General features: G+C 39.0%; 1 protein-coding gene across 4 annotated transcripts in view; it reads left to right on the forward strand.

Moving 5' to 3' along the window:
• uhrf2 (ubiquitin like with PHD and ring finger domains 2) overlaps nt 1–24,054 on the forward strand; it is a 160,906-nt gene that overhangs the window by 24,276 nt on the left and 112,576 nt on the right. For all 4 annotated transcript variants that reach the window (XM_088629438.1, XM_088629441.1, XM_088629442.1 and 1 more), the window contains one exon: nt 20,876–21,115. In XM_088629438.1, the coding sequence (XP_088485564.1) occupies nt 20,876–21,115 (240 nt within the window). The remainder of the gene's footprint in view (nt 1–20,875; nt 21,116–24,054) is intronic.

Here is a 24,054-nt window from a genome sequence, read left to right on the forward strand (position 1 = left end):
TTGGAGTGTTCGGAAGTAGAATTTAGAGACCAGATTTTTTAGTGAATAGTTTTATATATATAATAAAAATGACATTTTTTAAAAGCTTACTGTGTTAATAAAATTAAGCATAGGTATAAAAGTAGTTTTCTTTCAAAATCAACGCTCCTTTTTTTATGCAGAATTGCAAGATGTGGATGTGCTGTATATTATTTTTTGTAACTGTTTTGAGCTGTGTCCATAGATCTGTAGCATTTTCTTTAATTTTAACTTAAGTGAGTAACAAGGTCAACAATAAATAAGGCTAGTGATTTAACAGTGTGATATTTGCTTTGTATTTTGAATCAAAGGTTCAGGCTATCCAAAGTACCAAGAGAATGTTTACAGCATTGCTGTTTAATGAGGTTAGCTGTTGTAATACCAGTTGTGAGACTATTACTGTCCTCTTCAAGAAGGCAAAGGGGAAAGGTTTAATTTATATGTTATATTCCTTTTGCTATTGATGGCATCAGATAGACGCTTAAAGTGTGCCTGATAATATCTAGCTTTTTATGAGAAGACCCCTGTGACTGAGTTTGCCGCACAGATTGGAAGAAGCAAGCAATATGGGTCAGATGATGATAAAATTGTCTGTTCAGTCCTATTGTAAATTTCATGAGCAAAGAAACCTTATGAAATTGCACACACTGTTGCTTTGCCTTTTGTGATGCTTGTTACCTTTGCATAAAAATGTGCTGCTGTAAGAAGCATTACAACATTTGAGACTTTCGTTGCAGATTTGAAGGAGTGAAGAAAGACTTCACTCCGCAGTGAAGCAGTCCGCAGTCCGCAGTCTCTCTTCACTTCACTCCGAAGAGAGACTCACACAGCAGTCTATTAATTAGAAAAGAAAAGAACACTAACTGCTCTAGGGTAACCAATTGATTAAGTGAACTGCATTTAGAATTCAACTTTTAAAAGATGCTTAAAATGTGAAAATGCACTGTTTTTTTTGCATGTGAAGCCATTTTATGACTCGGAAGAACTCAGACCTGCCATATATTGCATAGCGTTTGGAGGTTTTCAAAAATGGCCACTGTGGAAAACAATTGTACCGTACTGGTCTCTATGGCAACCCTTTTTTTTTCAGACTTATTTTTGAGAAGAGTGCTGTAGAAAGCTTGCATGCAATGTGTATTCACATTCACCAGGTGAAGGGGAAGGAAGGGGTGACACGAGAATGGTTAGACAAAAGAATGTAAACCATCCACATATATTTTGAAATTCAGGGATAATTGCTTTTTAATTTTAAACTCAAAATGAAGGCCAGGTCCATTTCAGAGTCTTCCATTCTTCTATTGAGACAACTGAGGGTTCTTAAATTATTTTTCGTAGTGTGTTGACAAAAAAATCATATCTTTGTAGCTTATATAACTTCTGTTTCTCTGATCAGCATGCCAATTAATTATTTTTTTTAAAGAGAGCTGGCTCAACAAAGGTCATGCAACTATGATTCTACTGCAGAATGAGACAGCTGAAAAATACAGTGCAAATTGCGACAGGATAACTGCAAATTATTAAAATATCTGTAAGGTTTGACACACTTCTTTATGTGCCTAATAAGACTGCTAAAATTCAATACTGTGACTTAATTGCTGTTTATTTTTCTTGTGACATGGAGCAAAGTTGAGATTCTGAGAGGGTTTTACTTGTGTGTAAATTCCAAGAAATTTCTGGAAGCATGCCTACGTTTTTATACATATTGTCAAGCAAATACCATTCTTCTACATTTAGTCTAATAGGATTTATTACTAGAACATTGGGGAAACATTGTTACTAAATTTATGGGCTGTAAGGTGACTCATAAATTGCACATTTTATGCTAAGGAGAAAATTAAGTGTTTATTGTCAAAAAAAATATTTCAAGGTAAAGTGTTGATAATTGTCTTTTTTTTAACTTAAAACATCTTAATGTATTATTTATTTTAAAATGCAGGACATAAATTGTAATTCCCTTTGAAAATCTTCTGCATAGTGCCCAAAGGTTATGATCTGTCCTTGCTTACTATCAAAATACCAAAACAGAAAAATGACAAAATTTAATTTTACACCTCATACCACATCAATCTACAGTTGCTTGACCGAAGTGGTGTGGATGAATCTCAATTGATTGTAATGTGACTGTTGAAAGAAGTGCTCTTCCTCTGCTGCACCTAAATAAATATTTCTTTTTTAAAGAAAATACAATGTTTTAGGCTATTTTAATAGGATGAAAATATTTTGTAGGATTTAATATCCTTTATGGGGGCTCCCAAGTGACTTGGCTGGCAGAGGTGCTCACCTGGGCGCAAGCTGGGCTCTGTGATCCAGGCTTCATTAGCTCAGACATGAGGGCAGGATGGGATTCTCGGCCCCTGGCAACACAGGGGCCTTGCGGCTTTCTGGGCACTTGTAGATTTGCAGCATGGCTCCTCTACTGCAGACAAGGTGAATGTCCTCTACAGGACTACGTACTGGTGATCTGTTAAATGATTAGTGGCTAATATATGCCGTGACATCAAGGTGAGCAGGTAGGCAGAGTCTCCCTTGGGGAGAGACAACAATTGAAGAAAAATTCAACAGCCACAGGATGCCATGGAGGAGAGGGGTAGGGGTCAAGAACAATTTAAGAAGAACAATAGCTATAATGTACCTTACCAGGTTTCCTCAGTTTTTTTTTACACCAGTCTTAAATGTATTATTTTTGACTGTGAGGTAAAACGATTGTTACATTTTAGTGCACAGTTATACTTGCTGATCTTTGTGAAGGGTCTGTGGATAAATTACAAATGTAAAATCTGCTTTTTTCAGGGCTGTTGTGAATACTAAAATGAGGCACAAAGCACAGAGGATTTTCTCATTTGAAGATCTAGGATGGAAGTTCCCAAACCTGTTCCTGAGGGACCCCTGTGCTTTATGGTTTTGATCCAGCCAGATTCTTAATTACACAGTAACTGACTTAAAGGTTATGTTTGAGGCATATTTTTAAATCTGCATTCAAGTCTTCAGTACTGAATTGAATTTTGTAATTGGTACAACCCTGTACCAGTGTGTGGTGTTCATTGTGGGAGTGAATGGCACATTGTTCTTGCCATTCTTGTCTGCTCATTATTAATTTCCTAAAAAATCTTTACACAGAATTAAGTGAGAACAAACTCCTAATAAACAAATTGAGGAGATATTACATAAAGTACTATATACTGAAGTTGATGGAAGCTGGCTATTTTTGATGGTAAAAGATTAAGAGCAGAAACAGAAAACAGGTATCTAAATGAGTCAGTATTGTTTTCACAAATCATTTTCTTGACAAAGGCTGGAAGTGTTCATGTACCTATGCACTTCACCTGGCACCTTGACTCCTGGTAGGGGTTTATAATGCTATGTTGAATTAAATATTTTTTCTACTGGAATATCAGAGAAAATGTCCATATTTCTCTTCCTTTTCAGCAACACTGTTCTCTGATCAGGGATTAAATTTTTTAAACATTATGCCAAATGGTAAAAAGTAGAAGGATATACATCCTCTATTCATTAGAAACTATAAATTCTCTTGTTCACCTGTTTTTCAGGTGATAGATCTGAGAGGATTTATGCCAACAAAGCTGTTGAAATTACTTCACAGGGGTCCTGCAGTTTAGCTGACGGTTTAGATGAGATGGGCAAAACTGAGCACTTTGTCATTTTTGTCACCCTTTTATACTGCATCTTGTATATGCCAAGTGGCTTGTAGATTTCCTGTGGCCAATTGGCCCACTAACTCTAGGTAATCCTGCTTTATCATCATCTTAATACGCTGCAGTGTACTTCTGGTGAAGTTGAGGCAGCCTGTCTTGTCAGTTTATGAAATGTTACAGGGGCTTCATGGAAGCCAAAAGGCATACTGATGAACTGGCATTACCTAGAGGACTACAGGATGCTTTTTGAGAGTCTAGCATCAGAGTAATCTGCCAGTACCCAAGAAAAAAGGAGCAAGAAGAAGCTGATCCCAATGGTTTTTCCCCCATTTTTAAGACTTTCTTAACACAGACTTCAGTTTGAAGTTGCTCTTTCAGTCTGTTTGTGGTTGATATATATTTGACTTGCATCTAGAGTAAATCTTAAGCAAACCACAAAGTTTTTGGATGCATTTGCTCTTAAAACTATGTAACAGACTGGATAAAAAATGACATTGTTTTTTTAATAAAAAAACAGTGCAGCAGTGCTCTTTTATTTTCTGTTTACAAATTGAAAGAACATTCAGAGAAAAAAAAAGCTCTTCTTTGTGGCTTGTGTCTTTCCATACTTCTTCTCTGGCAGCCACCAGCTTCTCTGTTGCAACCAAGGCTACTTCTCTCTCTCTTTCTCCTGTGTCTCCTTTGTCTTTTAGACTTCTCTCTGTCACAGCCTTCCCACAGAGCCCCAGTGTGCATCTTGACTCCATCTCAACGATCACACATTAGTGAAAACATGACTACTTTATATAGGGAAGACTGCAGTTGGTATACTGTATGTTTAGCTGTTGGTTAGCGGCAGTTGTGTCCTCCCAGGTGAGCACTAGTGACGACTCTTGATAAGCAGTCACCCTTTTGGATACTTGCACGGACTGTTGCCAGAGGTGGATCGCCATCAGGGAAAGATACCATCAGGCCACTCGGTGGTGAGAGTCTTTGACCTGATGGAGTGACCTCAGTGGGGTCTGGTCCATCACCAGGGTAAATGGTTGGCCCAACAGTACTGTAGGGCTTTTGTAGACCATTCATTGCCAAGCATTTTTTTCAGTTGTGTACTATTGTTCTTGTGGCTGGAGCTGCAGACTTAGGTAGGCAATGGGGCGTACTTATCCATCAACCACTTGGGGCAGCACGACTGCCAGTCCTGTTCCCAAAGGCAAAATAAAAGATTGTGAAAATCAGGGCAGCACAAGACCAGATCCTTACAAAGATAGTCCTTAATGACCTGAATGGACCTTATCAGGGACTCGTTTTTTGTTTGGTTTAAGAGGCTGCTACCAAGATGTTTGGAATAAACAGCCCATAAAAGCCAGAAAACCCCAGGAATCCTTGGCTTTAACATGTGTTCCTTATAGCTGCTCCAGTTTGGGCTGTTAATAATCGCATCATCTTGATAGGCTGTAGTTTACTTCTGGTTAAGTTGTGGCAACCTATACATATACAGCAATTTCTGAAATGTTGCAGGGGAACACTTCATGGAAGTCAAAAGGCATATAGTAGTGAAGAATTAGTGCAACCTACTTTACCAGAGTGCTGTTTTTTCATGAGGATCTAGTTTTAGAGAAATATGCATGTACAGTATGCTTTTATAAAGTTCAGCATGACAAGCAGTGCCAAGTTCTTCTAGCAGTTTGTCCACCCAAGGCATGGAAATGCATCAAAATTAGACACTACATATGAGCTCCCTAAAGTCAATGCGGTCCACCAGGCTTTGGCACTGTGAACAAGCTACAGCATTGTGATTTAGAATCCTAAGTAACCACCAAAATCAACATTTTCTCTTATTTCCTTCTGAAGTATTTGTTCTTTGTGATGTGGCAGGCAGTAGGGTTTGACCTGTACCACAACACCTTGAGCCATGGGGATATGGTCGATGATTAGGTTTGCATGTCCTGCTGGTCTGAAAAAAACTTTATATTCTTTCAAACCAAAAGATTCCAGGTTCAAAAAACCACAAGATGATTCTATGCTCTGGTCAGGTTTGACCCAGTCCTGACGGGGAATTGGTGAGTCTAATATCCTTGAGCAGGCTGACTGAGAATATTACCCCACATTATTTCTCAACAAGCCTTCAACTGATTTGATATGATAGATCTGTTTTTTGTTGGGCTGGTCAGACCTACAAACCTAATGATCCACATGCCCAAGTGTTATGTGAGCTCAAACACCCTTTGCCACCTTGCTAACAGTTGGAAGAGGACACTGGGAGTAACATGAGCACCCTATTCCTTGGTGCTCCTGTGCCCTAAAGATTTTTAGACTGAGAATTGCGTGCGACCATGCTCTTCGTTTACTCAGGTCTGGGGCGCTGTACTTTGGACAGTCAGGGAGTTTGGTTGTTCTCCTAGCCTTCCAAGCGAGAATGCTGTTGGAGTCTCCCATCCAGTAGCTCAAATTAAGAAAATCTAGTAGACATTTGAAGCTCCATGTGTTCAGTGAGAAATAGGTCTCGAATCGACCTGTTGCAGTTTCCACCATAAGCGGTCACAAGCTTCAGATATTTTTCAGGGTCTGGTTGAAGTTCCTGACCAGGCTGTTACTTTGGGGCTGGTAAAGTGAGGTCCGAAGAACCTTGACATTCAGGATCCAACAGACGTTCCACGTTATTTGGGACATACAGTAAATGAAGTGCTGTGATCAGTGAATTTTTCAGAAACCTACCTTAGTGAAAGCCTTAAACATCTTTTTTGCAATTCGCTCAGAAGACATTTTTCAAAGAGGAATTGCTTCAGGGTACCATGTTGTATCATCTGTAGTGACCAAAACGACTGTCCGTTACAGATAATGGTACAAGTGGCACAGCCTTCCTGCTGGTTTTCTGGCACTTGCAACAAGTGGCACATCATTTCTCCACCTCTACTCCCAGATTATAATACCCTAGAAATCATGGCCACAGTTTAGCTCTGCTTAAATTCCCTGCCAAATTATGATTATCCATTGGTTTCCAGTAAGTTCTTAATTCAGTTCAGGGTCACAGTGAGATAGAGCCTATCCTGGCAGACAGTGAACTGGCAGCAGCAGCAGCACTCTGAACTGGAAACCAGTTACCACTTCATGCTCACACAGGACAATTTTAAGACGCCGTTTAATCTCGTGAGCATATCTTTTGGACTAAGGTCTGAAACTGTAGCACCCAGCAAAAACCCACGTGGTTGTCAGGAGAATTTAAAGATTCCTCACAGAAAGCACCCAAGGTTTAAAATCAGACCTTGGACCCAAATGTTATAAGGTTTAATTCCCACCCAGCTGTGCTGCCAGACAATTCTTGTGATTTTCTGCAATATATTTACTACGTACTAAAATATAGTTATGCAAATTTGTGATTATTATGATTATCAATACTGTCCAATTGCTTTGGACTTTGGTAATTAAAGCGTATAAACTGTTTCAGAAAAAGAACTTATTTATTTTGTTGTACATTACACCCATTTCTATTTTCTTTTTTTAGGAAAGTACACAAAATGTAACATAAAATACACGTATTTCTATGTAATTTAAAGGGGAGCTGCAATGCTATTTTTATATTTTGGGGTTAGAAACAATCAGCATGAATGAGTACACTTCAAACCACAATAAAAGTAAAATATACACAGTAATGTGTAAAACCTCCAATTTAAATCACAAAATATATGTGCACCACCTTGTTCTGCCATTCAGATGAGGCAACCTAACATCTGGTGAAGTGAAGTGGCCTTATTACATTGTAAAGAAGCAGGCTTGTGAATACATCTCTTTTAATCAAATCGAAATATTTTCAATTTTGATTTTTGCAGCAAATACTACTTAGTTGTTAAATCTACGTGCAGATCACATTGGAACATCTCTGCTGTGAAATGTGTGGTGCACAACTTGTAATTATTCGCTAGTTCATCTCATTACATTAGTCAATACAGGGACTAATGAGCAGGAAGGGCTGCTTCGCATCACAATTTGTACAAACTCTCACTCTTGCCCACGGTGAGATCATCACATGGTGACTTACGGTACCTGCACAAATTTCTTGATTTTGTGCTTAATTTTAAATTTGTATTTTTTTTTCAACAGTTTAAAATAAATTGAGTGGGGTTGAAGTGGTAGTGAAAATTGTGGCAACTATTATACCAGTTATTTTCAACTTAAAGGACTTGAGAAGCCAAATCCTCTTGTTCTTAACCATTCTTATGTTTTGAGTTCTAAGTAAAGTCTATCAAGACATGTCTGTCTGTACAGTACGTGACTAACAGAACACCTGCTCTCTTTGGCAGACAGACTTTCCTCAGTGGACTTAAACTTAAACCTCCTTTCTTGGCAACAGATTCAAATGCTGTATTCTGCCATGTTGAATATTGTGGACTCCTTCTGCAGGATCCACTTACTTGTGGCACTCTTCGTGAGACCTAATTTTTGTCACAAGTTTAAAGGTTGCTTTTAAGTGAGAAAGATACCTGTTTACAAGGAAATAAGTTCTGACCACACAGTGTCTAATGGAATGGACTGGTAATAACGGTTACTAGTTTTATTTTTATCAGTTTTTTAGGGAAACAGAACTTGGGACCCAGAACTGTCAGTAGAGACAGAAATGTTGTTCTCCACTATTTTCTCCCTACAAATGGGCACATTTACATTTACTATCTTATTGTAGTAAAGTGAAAAACTTTAACTTTTATTTTTGTTTGTTTTTTTATACAACTGTTGTTTCCAGCATTAATGGAAACTTATTATTTTTCGCAAATCATACTCTGGAGTAAACTATGCAAATTAGAAAATTTGCATAGGAAATATAAAAAAATAATTTGCTTTCAATTTTTACATAAAACCATTTTACAGCAGACATAAATATTTGCACTTTCAATCTTTCTGTTCTCTAATTCATAGGTTCTATAAATTAGAAACACCTCCATGGCCCACATCTACAGTAGTCTGCAATCTCCATTCAGGTGGATCAAAGAAAGGTAGTGGAACAATCAATAATATGTCTACTCACCCTACAGTTTTGTTTCTGACAAAACATGACAGAGATCTCAGTGGAGGACGCAGGATAGTAATTAACCCACAGAAATGCATTAGTGGCTTGTAACGGTATATTTGAATCAAACCAGTGACTATGAGACTACAGCGTATGTGCATACATCTACAATGAAAGCATTGAGGCACTAGTATGAGTAGAGATACCAGTAATGGAATTATAGTAAAAATCATAAGGCAATATTAAGTTCCAGATGAACTGGTGAACAGGATGAACTAAGGATACAATGTGCATTATGTTATAAAGTGCTAGATAATGAAAGCCTGAAGCTTGTAAATTCCAACATCATTTTGAGACAATACATGCTACTTTCAAAGATAAATCTTAATTTATTTAGCACAAATTCAGTGAGTTGCAACAAGGGAGAGTAATAATATTATATGTAAAAGCCCTGGAAGCATCAGGGCTAAAGTGGGGAAACCACATTCTACTGGGCAAGATTCTTTTCTAAAAATATGTTTATAATATGGAAAGAACATAGCAAGACACTTAGAATGTGTACCCTTTTTAGATGACACCGTGTCCATCATAATTCAAGATACGGTGAGTTAATATTAAAAACAATATTCTGAAAAGTGTGAATAACAGTATGTATTTTGTGTTGTAATTAGATGAGACCACAGATGTCACTGACCCTGTAACTCATTTCCTTACCACTCTCCTGTAAATCTCAAATCCTTACTACTCATATCTGGCTTAGGCAGATACATTGTTCAGTGCAAAGAAGAACACTTTTCCAGATACTAGATTGTGAACGAATGAAGTATGGATTGTATTGCAGTATTGCTGATGGTACATGAGAAATGATGGAAAGACACATTTGTATTGGCTCATATACAAACATTTGTACATTTGCACTGGTTTTGTTTTTGAGCTGTATTCTGAAGTACATCTTAATTCTAACAGACTATCCATTACAATTCACATGTTATCAGACGGCCCATGGCCCTTATGTAATGTATACTCTTACTATTGCAATGTATACACAAGCCTAAATGAGTTAAATGCTGAGGTGCTTAGTTGACAATCCAGTTTAGCCACCTATAATAGAATATAATATAAAATAATAGACTGGGAATTTCAATACCCCAAGAGAAGTGAATGGCCATATCACTGGACACTCCACTCAAAACATTTACAGGTAATGGGAACTCTTCTCCAACACCACCAATGTGATGTGCGTTATTGAGAAAAAAAAATTTTTTGTTTCTTTGAATAATGTTTAAAAACTATAAAGTTTTTTCAGGACAACTCGTTTTTGTTAAGTCGTGCAAAGGTGGCGGCAATGGAGGCAAATCCTGGAATGAAATGGCAATAATAATTCGCAAGTCTCAAAAATGTTCTTATTTGCTTCTTTGTAAAATGTTTAGGCCAGTTTTTAATGAACTGCACCTTCCAATCTTGTGGCATGATCATTCCTCTCTCAATCATATAACCGAGATAATTGGCCTCCCAGGTCCCTAGACAACATTTATTTGGATTGGGTGTTAATCCTGCTTCTTGCAAAGCTCCAGTCACTGCTTCCAGGTGTTGTAGGTGTTGTTCCCATGTCGCACTATGTATTTCAACGTCATCCACGTATGCAGCTGCAAAATATCGATTAGGTCTAAGTATTCGGTCCATTAATCTATGAAAAGGAGCTGGAGCCCCATGTAAACCAAATGGAAGGACCCGATACTGTTATAGCCCCTTAGGTGTGGCAAAAGCAGTCTTGGCTTTAGCTTCTTTGGGCAACTGCACTTACCACTATCCCTTCGTAAGATCTAGGGTACTGATATATCAGGCGTTACCTAATCGTTCGATTAGCTCATCTATACGGGGCGTAGGCTATGCATCAAACAGCGAGATGTCATTTAACTTTTTGAAATTATTACAGAACAAAATAGTTCAATCTGGCTTTGGTATGAATACTATTGGACTAGCCCACTCGCTATGGGATTCCTCTATTATTCCCATTCCTAACATTTGTTCTGCCAGAGTTCGACCAGGTGTCCAGGAAAAAAAAATATTTGTTTTATGATAGGAATTCTTGTAATTCCTGCTTCTGAGCTGGAGCCAGGTCCCCCATGGCTATAGCACCTGTTTCTTCTTCCAGAGGATCAGGGGGGAAGTGGGTGAGCAGAACCTCTGTACTATGCCATTTCTTTAATAAATTGACATGATAGATTTGTTGCTGACGTCTTTTGTCATGTTGCTTGACATTATAGTTGACCGGTCCCACTTTTCCCACCACCTCATATAGCCCCTGCCAGGAGGCCAAGAATTTACATTCTGGGGTTGGAACCAATGCCAGTACTTTGTCCCCAGGCTGAAATTATCTTGCAGTAGCTCCCCTATTATAAATTTGTTTTTGTTGTGCCTGAGCTTTCTCCAGGGTTTTCTCCACAATGGGAACAGTGATGTTTATTCTTTCTCTCTTTTGTTCTACATGTTTAATGACGGTCTGTAAAGGTGAAGGTTGATGCTCCCAAGATAGTTGAACTAAATCTAATAAGCCCCGTGGTCTCCGAGAGTATACAGTAGTAACTCAAATGAAGAAAAACCGGTTGAGGCCTGCTGTACTTCTCGAATAGCAAACATGAGATACTGGAGCAGCTGATCCCAATTTTTGCATGGCCTTCCTCAGCATGCATTTCAGGGTCTTCTTTGGCGTTCCACTAGACTGTCTGTTTGAGGGTGATAGACCGAGGTTCGAATTTGATGAATACCTAATAGCTTACATAAGTCTCGCATGACGTTTGACATAAAAGGAGTTCCTTGATCTGTTAAGATCTCTTTAGGAATTCCCACTCTAGAGAAAAGTTGTACAAGCTCCCGCGCTATGTTTTTGGCTGTGGCAGCATTCAAAGGAATGGATTCGGGGTACCTCATGGTATAGTCCACTATAACTAATATATATTGATGTCCCTTGGTGGTTCTGATCAGGGGTCCCACCAAATCCATCCCAATCTGTTTGAAAGGAGTTTCAATAATTGGGAGGGAAATCAAAAGGCTCCTATAATAAAGTTGCAGGGCAGTATTCTGACACTCCGGGAATTCCTGACAATACCTCTCGATTGCCTTATATGGGCAAAAAAAAACAAGTGAGTAGTCTCTTGGCTGTTTTCTTCACCCCCAGGTGTCCTCCCAGGAGATGGCTATGGGCCATGTTGAAGAGTTTCATGTGGTAGACCCGGGGAATAAGGAGTTGTTTCACTTCTTCTTGATCCCTCCGCTGCACGTGATAGAGGAGATTGTTTTTTATCATGAAATATGGGTAACTCATGGCACTATTATTATTATACGACTTTCCATCGATGTCCCCACGCGTGTCTCAAATTTCCATCTTCCAACTGGGCCGTCCCGAACTTACCTCGATGTTCGGGTGGCTCGCAGTCCTGAAAAACCATATTTATGAATTCATAAATATGGTTCCGTGTCTTCAGTACAGTGGAGTGGCCTTCGCTTAGCCGACTGGACAGTATTCCAAATCTGGAGAAAGTGGGGACAGTCTTGTCCCAACACCACAGGGTAAGGAAACTGCTCAACCACTCCTACAGTTGAACTGTATGTTCCCTTTTCTGTAGAAATGTTAATTTCTGCCAACGGATATACGTTTGTGTCTCCATGAATACAAGTAATAGGGATCCCCTTCGTTTCCCTGATCTCTGTTTTTTCGGGTAGTATTGTAAGGGTCACCAGGGTCACCATACTTTCAGAGTCCAACAAGGCCTCCACAGGTTCTCCCCTTACCTTGATTTTAGTGATGTAGGGATCATCACAGGCTGGGATATGTGCTGTAAGGTAGTTGCACTTTGTTTGATCTCTGGTGTCCACTTGCATGGGTTCAGACAGGCTGGGACAATGGCTGGCTAAATTCCCCTCTTCATGACAGTTAAAGCATCTACGGGTTTCTTTCCATGGTTGGAGCCTTTAATCCAATCTTTCCTGAAGGGATTTCTTAAATTGTGGAGGACCTCGGTAATCACTGTACTTTAACGACCGATACTTAATTTCAGTTCCAAAACTCTTGAGGTTTCTCCTCTCCTCTTTTCTCCCCTTTTTCTTCCCTAATCAAGGCCTCAGTGGCATGCTGTGTGTCCACTAAGTCAACTGCCTGTTCCAGTGTTTGGGGATCCCCATCACTCACTTTAATTTTCAAGTGAACAGGCAGACTACTCAAAAAGTGATCCAACACCACCCTTTCTACCACCTATCCTGAGTTTAATTCTTCTGGCAAGAGCCATTTCTTTGCCAGATGTACCAGGTCAGACATTTGAGACATAGTGGGCTTGTCCATTTGATACCTCCAGTTATGGAACCAGACTGCTCGTATTGCCGTTGTTACCCCTAATCTCACCAAGGTCTCCTTTGTCATAGTCTCATAGTTCTCTGCATCCTCTTCTTTTAAATCATAATATGCTTTTTGGGCTTCTCCAATTAAATAAGGCGCTAATCTCCCTGAGTACTACTACTACTTTTGAAAGAACAGGCACTAGGAATGCATGGCCCAGAGAGCAATGGGCAGCATTGCTCTCTGGGCCATGCATTCCTAGTGCCTGTTCTTTCAAAAGTAGTTAAATAAGCTTCCACATCATCTAGTTCCATCATCTTTTGGATCCAAATTTATTCAACATTACTGGTGTCTCTCCCTGTTACTGGGGTCTGTCTGATTTCCTCCCCTAATCTTTGTAATTCTTCCCTCACCAATTTCTGTTCCTTTATAATTCGTTGATTAGTTTCAGTTTGAATCTTATTCGCCTCCTGTTGTGCTTGGATAGCTTCTTGCTGTCCTTTTAAAGCCTGAAATAGGGTGAGGGTGGCTTGGGACAATTGTTGTAATAATTATTCCGTTTTCCTTAGAGGGAGCACACAAGCAAAAAATACAAAACAAGCAACAAAAAAAAATAGTTTTATTTCCACAATTCTCAGTCCCGAGCAGCGGCTGCCCGCATCCTCCACCAATTGTGGTATCATCGGGGGAAAAGTTGATGTAAATGTGGTATGTTACTCACACCACACTGTTCTTATCCGTTTCTCCTGTCGGTTTATCTTCCAAACCCAGTCCGTAATCCGTTTTCTCTGTCCTTAAACTATCCAAATTCCAAAGTCCGTAAATCCGCACAAATCCACGCCGTATCCAAGCCACAGTCCTTAAACCGTAATCCTTTTTTCCTTTTGTTAGTCCATTATTCTTTAATCCTTTCATAAACACATTCCTAAATCCTCTTTCTCCTCCAAACCACATTCACCTTATCGGCTTCTGTGCCGGTTCACTGCTTCCGGGGGATTTATATTTTGTTTCCTGATGCGGCTCATCTGTGTCTTTTTGTTTCATTGAATAGGCCCTTTTCATAAGCGTCTCAGCTGGTTCTTCTTGGTGGCCATTATGCTCAGATCTATATCAGGTATATTAAGCATATCGTTTCGGAAATACCTGTCATGAATGACCCTTCCCCTGGTCATCTTACAGGTCCCACAATGCTCGCGACCCCATTAATTAGAGCATGGCTATTCAATTAAACTAACAAGTGGAAAAATGGAAAATGGAAAATGGAAAAATCATGTGGAATTCGCAGGCCGAGCCAGAATACTTTTTCAACAAAAGGGTACTATACATAACAGTTCTACGTTATACCATAACAGATTTGTTATAACATGTATTAAAGCATGTTTATCCCTTTCCTTTTATTTTAATTGTGTCATAAATAACAATTCCACATAAGTAGCCACACCACACACAAAACATAGGTAAGGAAGAGCTAACAAAGCATGACATATATTTACCAAACCAACCAAATACAGTGCTTTTAAACCATATCCATAAATGTGTAATAGAGAATAATACATTTTTACTATAGCATTATGCAGGTACACATGAATCTGGTGATTTAGCTCAAATTCTATCAAACTTCTGCTGTCAGCAATCCTCTGCCTGATTAAATCAGTGAGAGTAACTGGACAGTCTTGGGCACCTGTTCATTATCACTCACCAGGGCTGGGTTTGTGCGTTGCGCTGCAGTTTATCAAAGTCTGGGGATATAATCTGGGGATATAGTTGAAAGCGCACATCTCATCTCCGCTGTTAAATCCAACCTACTGTACATCCATCCTAATCTACCACAGAGGTAACTTGACTTGATGCACACAAGGGCACTGAATCCTGTTTTGCATAAATAAGTGCTTGGAAAGGGGACCAACAGTTTTAGGGCACATAATGACAATTCTGGGTATTCACCTTTTGTGCCAAACCAAAATTCCTCCAGTGATACCCGGGAGTGCAGTCCTAGTAGAGTCCTATCACCTGACAGTTTGATCAGCTGTTCTACAGTGCTGGCAGGCAGGCTTGCACTGCCCACTTCACAGTTGAATTGATCCCTCACCCAGTCCAATTCAGGAAAGTAAGAGGCAAAGTGCTCCTGAGGGCCTCTCAGATGATCTATCACTCATTGCTTTTGTGGGGTAGTGGTCATCAATACCATTGTCTGTCAGAAACTTCAAGAGGATGGGAATGGGCCATAGTTAGCCTTTGAAAGGCACTCTCTCCATAGTGCTAGTTTTCCCCTGAATCCGTCAATGCGGTCACTGAGCTGCAGGATGTTTTTGTTTTTCCCTGCATGCTAATGTTTGGTTCATTCCGTTTCCCAAAAATGTCTGTTACATAGGCAAGAAGGCACATTTCAGCTGATCGCACAAAAAGTTGACTCAGTTTTTTTTTCACATCTATGGCAAACGCCAAAAGCTCATCCCTCAGTTGTAGGCAGTGGTGTCAATTCTCCATTTCACTGTGCTATCTGATAACGGTATTGTCTTCAGTTTTTGTGCCTCTACCTCCTCACACATCGTTTTTACCATGCCAATAGCTGCTGGCAGTATCGGAGTCTCAGCAATGGTATGTGACTTCATAGCTTTAGCAATGCGGTAACTAACTACAAAAGATGCTCTCAAAGCCCTCTCGTTAACTGTAAAGGCTTTTCTAAACTGAATACGCTGCCTTTTTAATCTCATTGCATTTTCTTTCAAAAAAAAGATCTTGGCTTGCCCAAGTATTCCTTGTGAGTGGTCTCGAAGTGTCTTTTGAGTTTGTTTGGTTTCATAATCTCTGTGGAGAGTACATTATCGTACAACAGGCATTTAGTCTTTTCTTTGTTGTTTTCCCGGATACTCAGAAATCTGTACTGAAGAAACAATTTATCATATTTCCGTGCTCGGTTACACTTCGGGATCTCAGGTTCATCATGGGTTTAACTGGCACATGTCGGTGTCGAGATGGAGGCGACCGGACAGAGAAATGTCTTTTCCTGGCTTATCAACTAAATCGTGTAATACTTGCTACCATATGGCACGGAACAGTGGGTGATGTTGGTTTGACAGGTTGCATTTGGGTCACGAGTGGTCGTGCAAGTTGTTATGGGTACTTTCAGAGTGTAGCGCACACACTATATATTTTCATGAGCATGAGGGAAGCTCCGAATTGAATATATTGAAATTATGGTATGTTTCAAAACCAATTTTAACTTTTTTAATGTACCGTATTTCTGATTTCCCTGCCTAGAACTCCTGTGGGATCCATAATAACAGTTCATAAAAATCTCCTGTGACCCTGTCTGCATATCAGGCGACCCCACATGAAACATCGATTTCGACTGCATTAAGGTTTTGCCATTATTGAGTGAAGGTAGATTTGAAGCCTGAAGAACCCCTGGGTTTTGTAAATAAACTCAGTCTTTTTATACAATGTATAGATAATAGTTTGTGTGTCTTTTACTTTTAATTTAGTTTGAAATGTTTGTAAATAAACTTTTGTTTTTCATTCAAGTTTGTCTTCTTTTTATTACACCACCATTAAATTGTACCAAAAACTATGTGGTCACACTTAGGATCATTCTTAACATTAGGAGGCATTTAATTAATTTTATTTGGTATATTAATTACAATTAAAAGTCCCCAATTTAAGCATTTGGTGTCAGGGTGGGATATAGATGGAGATACTTTATTGATCCCGTAAAGGAAATTGCAGTGTAACGGCGCTTAATGCAGTCAACATAGCACAGTATAACGAAATGATACAATAATACAACAATACAATACATATAATACATCAGTACAGTCGGTTAGAAATGCACTAAGAGTTGCTCACAGTCCAAAATATACAAAGAACAAACCAGAACGGTACACAAAAAGTTGTATTGCACATTATAAATATAAATATATTGCACCCCTAGAAGTCCGTGGCATATATTGCACAACAAACAGTTGTAAACGGGAAAAGCCAGATGTAAGCAGAGTGTTTACTGCTTAGTCCAAAAACAGGTCAATGTCAATGTTGCCCCTCCCAAGACACAAAATAAATGCGCTGTACAGTCTTATGGCAGAAGGCAAGAATGACCTCCTGTAGCGCTCCCTGTCGCACCGTGGTTGGATCAACCTGTTGCTATTGCTGTACTCTTCATTCTCACAAGCATGTCATAGAGGGGATAGGAGACGTTGTCCATGATGGCCTCTAGTTTGGACACCACTCTCCTCTCAGCCACTACCTCCAGGGGGTCCAGGTCAGACCCAATGACAGAGCTTGCTCCTCTGATGAGCTTGTTCAGCCTGTTAGCATCCCCTGCTCTAATCCCAGAGCCCCAGTATACCACCGCGTAGAAAAAGGCGCTCCCCACAACCGACTGATAGAACATATGTAGCATCTTGCTACACACATTGAAGGACCTGAGCCTCCTCAAGAAGTAAAGTTGGCTCTGATCCTTCTTGTAGATGGCCTCGGTGTTCTTAGACCATTCTGGTCTATCGTAGATGTGCACTCCCGGGTACTTGTACGAGTCCACTATCTCCACGCCACTCCCATGGATGTAGACAGGAGTAGGTTGGACCTTTTTCCTCCTGATATCTATCATCAGCTCCTTCATCTGTGCCACATTCAATTGCAGGTTGTTCTCCCCACACCACTCCACAAAGCTGCTGACCAGTCTTCTGTACTCTTCCTCCTCCCCACCCTTGATACATCCCACAATTGCAGTCATCTGAGAACTTCTGCAGGTGGCACGACTTTGAGTTGTATTTGAAGTCCGAAGTATAGAGGATGAAGAGGAACGGAGAAAGAACTGTCCCCTGAGGAGCCCCTGTGTTACTTACTACCTGTTCAGACACACAGTTCTGAAGTCTCACAAACTATGGTCTGCCTGTCAGATAGTCGGTGATCCATGAGATCATGGAGGTACCCACTTGCATCTCCTCCAGCTTCCTCCCTAGCAGTAAGGGCTGGATAGTATTGAAGGCACTGGAGAAGTTGAAGAACGTAATCCTCACAGTGTTGCCAGCCTTGTCCAGGTGGGAGTAAGCCCTTTGCAGCATGTAGATGATTGCATCATCTACACCAACACTGGGCTGGTAGGCGAACTGTAGGGTGTCCAGTGATGAACTGACCAGGGGTCTCAGGTGGGACAAGACCAGCCTCTCCAGTGTCTTCATCCTGTATATCCTAAGCTGTATTTATTTTTCTACTTCTGTGTTTTTAGAAAAAAAGTTACACTCCTTTTTAAAAAAAAATAAAATAAGGGAATTAAAACATGAATATGGATAAATATAAATGAATAATATTAATACATAGTGTAGATAAAAATCTTTTCAAATCACAGAATATTTTGGAACTGTAGTTTGTTCTATATAGTGCCTTGCAAAAGTATTCAGACCCTTGTACAGTTTTCATATTTTGTTGCTTTTAAAGCAATCATGATTTGCATTAGCAATTTGTTTAAAAAAAACCAAAATGAAGTGAATAGATAATCTTAAAGAAAGACACCATTGCACATATCCCTATCACTTAACGCTTTACTGCAGCAAACTCAAATAGTTTAGGTGCACGAAATTACCTTAATGTGCCACACTGCTAGTTGAGCAGCCTCTGTATGCAATAATAGTGGTTCTCATGATTTGGGGATGAAAAACACCTATCCTTGTGAGGTTCCTTGAATTTTAAGTAAAGACCCAACCATGAGGACTAAGGAGGAAGTCAGGGCTGTATGTGCTGACAAAGGTGCTACCATGAAACACTGTGTTGATGTTCACATTTTTCTGTTTTTTTCTAATATTTATTGTAACCTATCTTACCCTTAGAAGTCTATAGTTTGAACATTCAGATTTTGAAATAAATATTAAAGCTTGAAGTGCTCTATAATGGTACTGCTAAAGCATAATAAAATAAGTGGCTGTCACACCATGATTACCTCTGTTCTATGATACAATAATATGATAATGTTTTCTGATTTATCAGAAATTAGTTTTGCATCTAAGTTATATGATGGAGACAATTGGAAGCAATTCCAATCTGGAACTGTCTATATAATGTTGCATATGATTTATTAGCAGCTAAAATGGATCAACCAGTATACCCAGGTTATACCTACTAAGACTACCATCCAGTTCTGTCCCAAATATAAATGACTAGGAGAGGATTAATTTTATATACAGTATGTGTGTGATTTAAGTAGGGATAAGGCCAGGGGACCACTTGTGGAAGATGTGAAAACAAATCAGCCCCTGGATGAAAAAGTAAGGCGACATCCTATGGTATCCCCTAGGTGTGGAGTCTGAGACATAAAATATAAACGCCTAGAGATCCAAATAGATCCTAAAGCACACCATTTTATTATAATAAAAAATCATGTCAACTTCAGTTGAAAAACTTTTTTCAGAAGGCCATGGTAAATAAGTGAATGACTAAAGAGTAGTAAATAAAAAAATACTACAGATTGGTGAGAATTTGTGAAATTTCATTTTAGTGTGAAGAAAGCAGTTGATATGTTTTTCAAAAAGTCCAGTGGATTCCAAAACAGTTCCCCAGTAGAAGAGTCTGGTTTGATTTGTTCTTCCTCACTGGGGTGCCAATAAAACAATATACAGCCAAGTTTTGAAGGCCCTTAACTGAAAAGCTCATTAATAATATATGAAATTAGGTATAGCCAATCCACCATCATCTTTAGGATGCTGTGAATTATACGTGTGACACAGTAAAGCTGCTCTCTCAACCAAATAAAATGGGATTTAGTTTGCTTTTGAAATTTTGGTTAAATCGGGATCATAGAAGATAGAAATGGAAGTACTGTATATTTATTTCTACAGTGGATATCATACCATATAGTATGCTCTGTAAAGATGACCATCTCATTAAATCATGTTCTGGAGGTGAGGTTAAATTTCAATGTCAAATTAAGTAAAATCTGTTGAATGTGACTGAATGGGGATCTCAGAGGGAACTGATGTAAAAATGCAGTGAAACATGGAGTTCTTGCTCAACCACTCTTGGACATTTTTTTTTGTCCATCAGATTTGGAAAACTGGACTCACTACAGATTCCCCATGAACAGAGAGTGGTCTCTGTTTTGTGTACGTATACAATAAACGTGCTACACAGCACTCTGCATACTCCATAAAATATATAAACCAATTAATTTATTCATTTTAATTTTGTTCATGTCTGACTTCCAAAATTCCGCAGTCCACCTGTTCATATCTGAAGGCAAATGAAGATCCCATGGCACAACCAATTGAGAAAAGTGGGTTTAAATGATAGCCACATTCATTCTCATTTGAAATCATTGACACATTCTACAGAAGCTGTGTGCTGGATGCCAGGGACCACATACTGCATCTATTGTGCTGGAATGTTTTTGAAGTTTCTTTAATGCAGATTGACATTTATGATGAGCTGCATGTGGGTGGCATGGTGGTGCAGTGGTTAACATTGCTACCTTGGAAAGTTGGGGCTCTGGGTTCAATTCTGGACCTGGGGATCTTTTGGCATGAAGTTTGTGTGGGTTCCCTCTCTGTGCTTGGATTTCAACTCACAGGCCAAAAACATAGTAGGTTAATTGGCTTCTGGGAAAATTGGCCCTGGTGTGAGTGTGTTTTTGTGTCTGTGTGTGCCCTACAATGGACTAGTGTCCTGTCCAGGGTGTATCCTGTTGTATGCCTGTTGCTTGCTGGTTCAGGATCCAGATACCCTGAATCAGTGAAGCGTTTAGAAAAAAAGGATGGATGAGCTGCATGTATTATCTATGTTTGCAAAGCTACCCCTGAGTGTATACTGCGTAAAATGTGTATGTGTACTGTGTCCAACTTGTTCTTTCAAATAAACAGGAACATCTAATGAGTAGCATTGGTTTTTATTCTCTTTTCAAAGATGGAAGATGGCCAGACCCTGTTTGACTATAACGTGGGCCTGAATGACATTGTGCAGCTGCTCATCCGTTCACAGACTGACCCACCTGATGCCCAGGGCAAGAAGAAGGAGAAAGATGTCACTGGCTGCAGTTCGGGGACCCTGACCAGCAACAACAAGTCTCTAAGTCCGCAGCTGGACAATCAGCCCTCTACTTCTGCACGCACATTTCTCATTGACCCTGGCATTGGCGTGTATAAGGCAAGTGTGTGCCCTATTTTCTAATGTCTTACCTGCATTTGGACTTGATCACAGGGAAGACCCTGCAGCTGGGAAGCAGATCTGATAAGATCTGTGTTGCAAAGCCCAGAACCTTTGTAGAACATATCTAATTTGTATCTTGGAGGCTATATTTAGCCCGTATGTTTACTGCATGTTTTACATTTTGATTTTCAGCACTGCAGTCATAGGTTACCAGGGGAGATTTAATGTATAAAACAATGTTTATATTGAAAATTTCTTTTAGTCTGGTGATTAGAATTAATACAGGAAAAAATGCTTCCCACATCTTAGGATCTATTTAATTATTTTGCTGAAATGAAGTAAAATAAATGTTTAATACCCCATTTTCTGATGACTTCTAATACAAAGCTCTGTTCGTTAAATCCTGTTTTTTTTTTTACCTTGGGGTAAGTCAACACACAGTTATCCATGGTGAAAGTAAGTTTTCCTTTCCAACCTGGTAAAGGAAACTTGTGGGCTGTTACTGATGAATACCTTTTTAATGTAATGACCAGATTTATTATATATGGTGGAATCTCACACCAAGGAGATCTCATGGCTAACCTCCTGCCTAATTTCTTTATTTTTTTCATTTCCTTTCATGCTGGCACTCAGTTTTCAATGACATAATAATATGCAAATGCATAGTTCTTGGATTAATGTCTTAAATATTTGGTCATATTATATACAAATCAGTTTGGAATTAAAGTATTTTTCTGTTCTTGAAGTACACTGTCCCTTGTTAAGCAGAGAGCTTAGGTACAACTTTGAAAGCTGAGGTAGTATGTCACCTAGACTATTTAAAATGTACCTTTCTTTGATTTCAAGTCAAGTTCAAACAACTGTGCAACACAGAAGTGACTTAAGATATCAATACAAGAAAAATAAGATACAATTTTTGGCCATTTCTCATTTCTTACTCTTTTTTTGTCTTTTTGTTGTTTTCTGACTTTCTGTTTTCTGAAGTGAAGTTTTTTCTTGCTTAGTTTTGTATTTAATTTGTTGACGAGCTACAATGTAAAACATTTCAGTGCAAATGTGTCTGTGTGCTGCGAATTTTATGGTGGTTCAAATCTGTTGTAGTGTTTCAACTCATAATGTACTGTAGCTGCGTTCTCTTTATCTTCAGCAGTGTCTTACATGAGCTTTTCCTGGTTTGCTCATCATGTGTGAAGTACTAATCTTTATCTTCCAGCTGAAAGCATGGAGTACCACAAGCATTTCTTGCATCTCAGCTGCTATTCTTTTTCTAAAGGAGGTGCTCTCTTTTTTATATTTTATCTAATTAGTACAGCTTACATCTCATTGTTTGCATCTCAAATACATCTCATTGTTTATCTGGATACCAGTCAATTAACAAACAATAAGAATTCATGACATGAGGTGTGAAAAAGACCAGAAAGAAATGAGGGACAGTTAGAAAACAGGAGAGAGAACGGCACAGACCAATACTTGCAATTCTCTTAGCAATTAGTGGCCCTGAGGCACCACGCAGTCAACACACAGCTAAAAGCCTAGGATTATACCTGTTACAGCCAGCATGCTGTTAGCCAGACTGAAAGCAAATGTGCAAATGGTGAATCTCGCATGACGAAATTCTTTTCAGTATGAGTTTTAGTCAAACAGGTTATTTTGTCTCGTCTTAATCCACTCTTAACTGAAATGCAAAGCAATTTAGTCTTCGTCATCTTCATTGTGGATTATTTTTGTGAGAATTTCGTCTTTGTTAACTAAAATGAAAAAATGGTCAATTGCCGAACATTTTCGGCATAATTTCCGTAGATGGAATAAACTGCTGCTAGGGTTGTGCTCTCACAACATCTAATTGATTACAGGTTCTCTTCCTCTTCCATGTTTGAGAAGGTTCTTCTCCAGTGTTGCTCATTTTACACAAAAGTACTTTTTCCTTGCTGTATTACACAAATGGGAATTTATTGCCCGCAATAAATAAGTACATAGTCCTGTGAACAAATATCTACAATGCATTCAAGACAGATCTTTCTCCCTGTATTTTTACAGAATATAAAGACACAGAATGAACAGGCACTGACAGGAGGATGTTAAATGTGTTCAATGATTATTTTTTGCCCTAAGAATTCTGTTTTCTTTTCTGGTGTACAGAGGTGTAGTTAACTTTCAACCTGAAAGGTCTTTCTGTCCCCCTGGGGACTGGTATCTTTGTTTAGGAAACTGAGAGAGTGGCGTACACTCAACCTAAAGTAGCTTAACTGTAAATTGATTGCTAGAACCCCCAACACCGCTGTCACCTTTAGGATGATTGCTGGGAGTAAGAAGGGTTAAGACCAGAGGAAAAAACAAGATCAGAAATATCTCGAAAAGCAATAACTTGTGCAATTCAACAATTAAAGTATAATAATCAGCATTGTGCTCACTCATAAATTTCAAGGTTTCTGCCTTCAAGCTGCAACCCATTGTAGGTCATCAAAAAATGTATATCCTCGAAAAGCAACTATATAAAGTATACTAAATAATAAAGTTGTATTATTCTCCTCCTCTCAGTAATGTCTTTAACTACAGTTTCTTTTGAAAAACTAGAAAGGCATCTTCATGTTCCTTAATTGAATTTTTTGGGTGAAAAAGATGTCAAAAACATATGCTCAATAAAGAAACCAAAAGGGTGATGACGGCTGACAATAAACTTTGTTTTATAATTCTGGGTATTAAATCTGGACTAAATTGTCAACTGAATGGAGTTCTGACAACTTATGTTGCAAAACCTGTGCATTGTAGGCTGGAATACAGGTGCAAATGGAGCATCTTAATATATCCTTGACATTTGTTAACTTTGAAACATGCATTACGTATAACGCCCTTAAAATGCTATGTTTTATAGTTTCTATACTGCATTGCTTGATAATACATAGTAACTCACTGACTGACTGCCAGGGTACTTGCTG

This window comes from Lepisosteus platostomus, chromosome 4 (assembly GCF_059453375.1).
Source record: "Lepisosteus platostomus isolate fLepPlt1 chromosome 4, fLepPlt1.hap1, whole genome shotgun sequence".
Classification (NCBI taxonomy): Eukaryota; Metazoa; Chordata; class Actinopteri; order Semionotiformes; family Lepisosteidae; genus Lepisosteus; species Lepisosteus platostomus.